Source organism: Crassostrea angulata, chromosome 1, assembly GCF_025612915.1.
Source record: "Crassostrea angulata isolate pt1a10 chromosome 1, ASM2561291v2, whole genome shotgun sequence".
NCBI classification, from domain to species: Eukaryota; Metazoa; Mollusca; class Bivalvia; order Ostreida; family Ostreidae; genus Magallana; species Magallana angulata.
In genome coordinates this window covers 9,226,925-9,234,997 of record NC_069111.1, presented here as the reverse complement: position 1 = coordinate 9,234,997, position 8,073 = coordinate 9,226,925, and the positions used below count along the sequence as shown (strand labels likewise).

General features: G+C 34.9%; 1 protein-coding gene across 1 annotated transcript; it reads right to left on the bottom strand.

Annotated features, from left to right (window-relative positions):
• Positions 1-5,877: 5,877 nt before the first annotated feature.
• LOC128156434 (uncharacterized) lies at positions 5,878-7,844 on the bottom strand. The gene has a single exon (XM_052818585.1). It carries the CDS (start codon positions 7,510-7,512, stop codon positions 6,499-6,501), a length of 1,014 nt encoding a protein of 337 aa, XP_052674545.1. The 5' UTR covers positions 7,513-7,844; the 3' UTR covers positions 5,878-6,498.
• Between the last annotated feature and the right edge of the window lie 229 nt (positions 7,845-8,073).

The window sequence follows — 8,073 nt, the reverse complement described above, 5'->3', positions numbered from 1 at the left end:
ATCAGTACCTGTGTTTCGAGAATCATTTTGCGACAGGTACCTGTATCTATTTTTAGTTATATGTAGGTTCCGCTCAAACACGGGTGTGGGCAAACTACATTGTAATGGGAAACGGCGCTATACCTATTTGTAGAAATAGAATGGACACAAAACCATTGGCTTGAGACGATGCCTTCAACGAGTCGCAAATACTTTCCTAAAATAGTCATTTTCCTGATTTCTAAATTATGAACTTCTTTGTTGATCAGAGTTTTTGAAGCAAAGAAAGGGAATACAATTATACACAGTTACTTTTACGGAGTTCCATATACGCGAATTTTGCATGCGTTTTATATAAAGAACTTTGTCATAGATTGCATGCTAATCAGTACATTATTATCCTATGAACAGATGAATGTTATTACCATTATTTTGCAAATTGTTTTATCTATTATAAGTACAGGACCAATCAACCTTCTAATCGGAAAAAACCCCTTAAATATTGAGGTTTATTTGACATGTTAAGAGATATCCACTAGCAAATCATAAACAAGACTGTGAAACATTTTATATCATTTCAAAAAAATACGTTTCCTTTGAGTTTAGGGCAATTAAAATCGAATATTATGAATATAATGTCAGTAATAAGATATCTAAGAACTAAATAGAGAAATATCTAAGAATATTTAGTATTTAGTGTACCTCTGCCTGTTGAGACATGTCATATCCTGGGAATACTGTTGGCGAATCTCCGCTTTCTGTCACGGTGAAGTGAACACGCACGAGACTCTCGGCTGTTCGATTGGACTCCTCGATATCTGGGACTAGGCGTCACGCTCCAGTGACTACGATATATTGCGTAGTTTATATACCGCCTTCTCTTTGTATGATGAATGTAAGTGTTGGGTATATTTTTAAATTCAATCGTGCTCTTTCAGACATGGAAATCCGCGATTAGAATGGCCAAAGATAGATAAACAATATATACAGCATCTGTTTATTAACATTTTTAATGTGTTATACATGTGTCTTGTCCACATGTTCATTTCTAACATATATGATAGTTTATATTGAGCGATTATGAAACCGTAAAAATTGAGAACATGAAAAAAAAATTCAGTCTCAATTCTATGATAATTTACATTGGGCAATTATTAAACCGTTAAAATTGAGAATGTTTAATCTCAAAACATTTGCCCGGGAAATGGGGCATAATTTTAAATTTATCATTTATTTCCAATAACTTCAATGATAAAATATTTTTCGGGAAATTTGGAATTATAATGATTTTTAGGAGTTGATTTTAATCAACTTTCCTATGCAGTTACCCTGGCAAACTGAAAGTGAAACAGTGTTTGGACCTAAGCATAAATCATCACCGCTGACAAGACTAAGTTCTTGAAAATAATAGAAAAAAATTCGATGTAATGTATGCTGAAGCATTGTTTTTCAAGGAAACTTATCTATAAACACTTTGAAAATAGTCAAATTTTATATACTACGAACATTTTAGATATTTTTGTAGTCTCATGTATTCCTACGCCAGAGTTGATATAGTCTCGTTCAACCAGACGCTCGGCTGTCTCCGTAAATCTGCGACAAGCAGAGAGGGGGCTCTCTTGCTTGTCGGATATTAACGGAGACAGCCGAGCGTCTGGTTAACGAGACTAGAGTTTGATATCAATAGTGCTTGGATTCATACAATTTTTAGAATTGTAATACATACTATATAGTAGTTGAAATCTATCTTTAAATATTACACAACATGATTTTTATGGGGTTTCTCGAAATTCTTGTCGGAAAAGTCTAAAAATTCATATTATAAAAAAGTGCGTAATTCAAATACAAACTAGAAACTAATTGCCATGCAAGATAAATTGATTTTAAAATAAATAATAATCGATAAAATCAACTTCCGTCAGTACTTCAGTACTTTGATTTAATGATATGGTCATTGATTTATGGTCGCCGCAAGGAAAGTATTTTCTTTTAAATCTGCTAAAGGAAAATGCCAGGGTCGTACCAATTGCACATCTTCCCAACTGCAAGCATGGGGCCCGTTTCGTTTGCACATGCATGCACTCAGCTCATTTTATAAGCATGCACGGATCCAAATCTTGTTTTCAAGGGGAAGAAATCCAAAACATAATTTTTTTACTGTAGTTGGGGATCAAAAGCATTGCTTGTATTTTCTGTAACATGACTATGTGTCTTTTTTCAGGGGGTGGATCTCCTGTTTATCCACATATATCATGTTTAAGAACTCGGCTAAATTATCCGAGGAGGGGGATGGGGTGTTGAGACGATATAAAGTGGACATGGTCCTCAGAGTCCTTTTGTGACAATCTCCAAATACATGTATGTAACGTGTAGAATAATGCGACGGAACAGTTGCAGTGGTTTTTTAATTGACTATAGATTGAATTTGATTTTAATTTAATAAGTATTTTATTCAAGTATATAAATACATTGAAATGGATTGAACAGCAGGCACAATGCCTATTTATGTTCTCTCCTGTAGTCAAAGTATAATATGAGTAATTATATAATTATATATAATATATATATACATATATATTGCCATGGAATTTTGTATAATAGATTAATATTGTAAATAGTATTGGAAGGAGGTACAGTGAAAAAAATAAACAAAACAAATAGCTCATGATAGGAAAATGAAAATAAAAAAAAATAGAAAAATAATGGTTAATTGCTAAGGTTGGAAATAAAAAAGTATATGTAATGTAGGGAAAAAATGAGAAAGAAAAGAAAAAACATGTAATAAAAGCAAAACAATAATTAATAACAGAGTAGAAAAAAATGGAAAGTTTGGGGGGATGGGGTGGACGGGGAAGGGGGAGAACAAATTTTTATGTAAAAATGAATTTTATCAAATAATAGTAAGTTATTTTGAAATGTTAGTTTATCACTTCCAAAAAGTAGATTCTTAATTGTGATTGGTATGGAATTGTCGTTCATATAATCAAATAGAGATTTTCTTTGGGAGGCATATGATGGACAGTGTAAGAAATAATGTTTAGAGTCTTCCACTTCAAGATAGCACTTCTGACATAGTGGAGAAGCAATAAGGTGGTGTGAATAAAGGTCAGCATTTAAGTTACTACTGTTATTTCTCAACTGACAATGCCAAATATTTTCTAATCTTTTGGGTTAAATAATTTATGCATATACAGTTTTTTACTATTAATATTTTTGAGGCTGTTCTTAAATGCTGAAACTGTAGTTATATTTTTTGTATTTTGAGGTAGATTGTTCCACAATATAATTGTAGATGGTATAAAACTATTGAAGTAAGATGTTGTTCTTGCAACAGGTGTGCGATAGATGAAATTGTTTCGAAGATTGTAGGTATTATGTGGGGGGAAACATTCACCAACAATATTAGATAAGTATTCAGGGGTATAATTGTTTAATATTTTGAACAATAGTATTAATTTATGGTTACTTCTACGTTTCTTAAGTGTTTCCCAGCCTAATTCCTGATATAGGTAATGTTTAGATGAGTTTCGTCTAAGACCAGTAATTATTCGTGCAGCTTCAATCTGTATACTTTCCAATAAATTACTTTGTTCAACTGTACAATTGTCCCAGACTACATCACCATACTCTAACACAGGGCGAATAAATGCAAAGTAAATTTTAATCAAAGATTCCCTATTTATTTTATATTTGAGTATGCGTAGCATGTTCAATCTTTGGCATGCTTTTTCGTAGATATTTGATATATGATGTGACCATCCCCCATTTGATTGCAAAGTAAGTCCTAAATGACAATGATTATTTTTTTGGATAATATTGTTTATAGTGTTACCAAAAGAGACCTGGGGATGGGTTTTTTTCTTTCTGGAAAAGTTAACATTTATTGTTTTGCTTGGATTAAAATCCACCAGCCATTGATTAGACCACTGTTTGATTTTTTCAAGATCAGCTGTTAATGATTTAGCTGAATTATTATTATTATCATCAACTACTACAAAAAGTGATGTGTCATCTGCAAAGAGTCTTATTTGGTTGCATATATTTTCAACAATATCATTAATGTAAATAAGAAAGAGGAAGGGTCCTAACACTGACCCCTGGGGTACTCCTGCATTAGTGGTTTCAATTCCTGAGGAATAGCCCTCGATGACAACCTTTTGTGTTCTATCAGTAATATAGTTTTCTATCCATCCAAGGATTTCTCCTCTGATTCCATATTTTTGTAATTTATAGATGAGACCTTTATGCCAGACCTTATCGAAAGCTTTTGATATATCACAAAATATGAACATAATATCTTTACCTTTATCAAGGTTAGATATTATAATATTATAAATTTCAGTAAGCTGATTAATAGTGGAATCAGAGGGCTGAAATCCTGATTGGTTTTTAAATAAACGATTGTGGTCCTTCATATAATTGTGCAGGGTTTTTAAACGAATTTTTTCCAGTATTTTACATAAGGTGCATGTGAGTGCAATTGGTCTATAGTTTGAGGGGTCCTCTGGGTTGCCCTTGTTCTTATATACAGGTGTAATATGTGACAATTTCCATATAAAAGGTAATTCTTGATGTTGAAGTGTAAGGTTAAATAATTTAGCGATTGGATGTTTGATTGAAGGTATGATATTTTTAAGAATCTTAGGTGAGATACCGTCTGGGCCTGGAGGTTTGGTGATATTTAGATTTGATAATTGATCAACAACATCTTGGGCTGTGATGTTAATTCTTTTTATGCTGTGAGGGGGCCCTGGGCCCTGAGGTGGAAGCCTGGGTTCATTAGTTGTTTCTATATGTGATATGCTTGCAAAATGTTTGTTAAGTTCTGATGCTTTATCTACTGGGTGTATATGTATTTTACCATTTGAATTTATTGGAGGTGGTACTTGAATTTGATTTTCCTTCTAAACCAGTAAGTCTATCAAACTGTTACATGTAAACCATTTGAGTTTTATTTAGTCTGAAAGAGCAGATACGCATTGGTTCGACATGTGTATTCTTAGTATCATGTGTACGTGCATCTTCGCTAGCAATGGCTTTTGGATCCACTTCACACCCCATGAATGGAACGGAGTGGACCGAAAACTCTTGGCTAGCGAAGATGATGTACACGTAAATATTTACATCCACTAAGCATGATTCCCTCTATTTCTTACGAATTTTGATTGATAATTAATTGTTTTGTAGAAACTTACAGGGTTGAAATCTACACGCCCCCTTTATCGATGCTACATCGACTTAAGGGGGATGTGCGGCCATCTTGTACATTTGAGGATAAGAATGTAAACATTTCTTGAACTGGCTTGTTTTTGCCCAAAACTGACCAAAAATGTTGTCAAAAGATATAAAAACAATTAATATGAAGTCCTACATGTCATTTTGTTTGAAAAGTATGCATACAAGAGCAGGACAATTTCTTTTTAATCACTCAGAACAGCTGTCGAACTGCGCAGCGCAGCTACAGATTTTATTTTGAAGATTTAAAAATCTGAAAAAAAATATAAAAGGGGTTCGTTGGTGTCCTCTCTACAACCATTTGTTGAGAAAAAGTATGGATTTTTGCTCATTTAACTTGTAACTTCATTTGTATTCCATGCCGACTGATAAAAATAGGGTACCCTATTTTGAGGCAAAGTTACCACTTAAATAAGCAAAATTCAAACTTTTTCTCAACAAATGGTTGTAGAGAGGACACCAATGAACCCCTTTCATATTTAAATTCTCTTAATTTTTAAACTTTAATGTAACATTTACCTTTAATAAAAATCACGGACTGCTCGAATAATCAAGATGATGTCAGACTCAAATTCCCAATAGGAGACAATTTGGCTGTTTCTTCAATCTATCATACTGATGTACATTAACAATAATTGAGTCAATTTTGTTTTACTTTTTCACGATCAATTTATTAATTTGCTTTAGAGAAAAACGTAAATATAAACGATAGAATGCTTTCTTTGATGATTCATGTGGGTTATGAAGGTAGCGATTTTTGCAGAAATTTTTTATACATAACCAGCGGGTTTTTTTTTCTCCAATACCGCCACCTTCATATCCCGCGTGAAGCACAAAAAAACATTTTATAGACCCCTTCACGATAACTGCGGTACTGCTCTCTTGCAGGGCAAAATGATATACTTTGCCGAAATTTCAGTAGATAAATAATTAAATGACGTAAATGAAACAATTGACGTTACGTCATATTTCACCAAACCATGTCATTTTGCCCTGCAAAAGAGCAGTACTGCAGTTACCGTGAAGGGGTTAATTGTTATATATACATGGCGCGCTAATTTATATAATAAAATTCATGCATATATCAGTTTGTTTCATCTATAAGATACATATTCATACATCCGTTGGATGCAGTTTAAAGCGCTAAAACGAACGCCTAAAGATATCTGCAGATAAGTATATATATATATGTACTTAACGGTATTCGAATGTTTTGAGTATATCTATAAATATGTTATAATTCATTTTGTTCATCGTTAATCCAAGCCATTTACAACAATCTGATCAGCATATAACACAAAGTCTGCTTTTACTGGATTCCACCACTACGTGACCATTAGCGTCTGGACGTGTCTTTTTGGACAGTCTTAAAACCGTGACTTTACCGTTTCCGGACCCCACCCAGAGATCGTCGTGGTTCAGTGCCAAGGTCAGTGGGTATTCTATGCCGTCTTTTGGGGCCAGAATATTCTGGATAAATTGATATTCCGGACTTAGCAGTTGCACGGCGTGGCCAGTAAGGTCACTCACTATGACGTAGGATTCGGAATTGGAGCAGACATCGCTCGGGTTGAACAGCATCTCCCCGAATTTCCTTGGTCTTCCTCTACAGACACATTTCAACTTCCCTGTTTTGTCCAAGACGACAAGTCGGCTCGTCCTTTCCGAAGTCCAGTCCACAACAAGAATATCGGAGTTTCTGTTCTCGCTGACTCTGTATGGTTTGGTGAACAGACGAGTTTCACTCGAGTTTTTGATTTCCTGAAGTTTTTGGCCATCACGGTTAATTCTCGCAAGGCCCCTGACACTGTTTGTTGATATAACACAGTCGTCAGTGTCAACCAAGCACACAATGAAATTGTCGTCCACGGTAGCACAGAGACCAAACGGATGAAGGGGTTCAGTTTCTGCGATGTCAATTATTTCGCCTGATTTTGTCAGCATTTTCACTTTCATGCCGTAATAATCAGACATGAGAATTTCCCCACCTCCCGCCGAAGCCATATGGTTAACCAGAAATCCGAAATAAGACGATCGGATCAAATCGCCTTCTGGTGTCATCAGTTCATTGTTTTTCGATCCGAATTTATGTACCCAGCAATTAACAGATGAGGGACACAAAGTTGGAATCGTCCCTGATCCATGGCGGAAGGAGGATAATTTGCTAACCACGTAGACATTGTTTTCATCCTCATCCTCTTCAATGCTCGCCTCATCACCGACGCGTCCAAATCTACTAGCTTTCTGTTTCCTGTTGCCTCTGTTTTTGTTGGTCTTGATTAGAATGGGACGTGCCATGCACAATTTTGAAACAAAAATCAGAAAACGTGAATAAATTCGGGTATATGGCTGAATACTCCCTGATTTCCCGAGGAAAACCGTTTGATCGGATCGTAAGAACCAAGCACATGTTCCGAACAACAACGCATCTCGATGACTTAACTTGATTCTTTAACCAGATGTGTAACTCTATACAGAATTATTCTATTTGTCTCGTCCGTGTTCTTTAGTCTCTATAAAAACATTAATTGATAAGCATCCAACATTTAAAAGTTGTATTGTTAGATTTAATCTTTGCGTGACGACCCGGTTGAGTAAGCTCCCCTTACCCCTCTGTCCACATTCCTGCAGATATGCGCTATTCAGACAAGTGATTCATTTCAAATTTGAAACTTTTTCAGACCCTGCAACAAGTGTCCATCCTGATACAGGTTTAATAAGGTTACTTCTGGCATTGTTGATCATCACTGATACATTATAATTAGTATTGTGTATGGCGCATTTTGCTATGGAGGATTGGACAGCCTATTTTTATGACATTGGCCATCACAATGGATTATAATTATTTCAATAGAACCC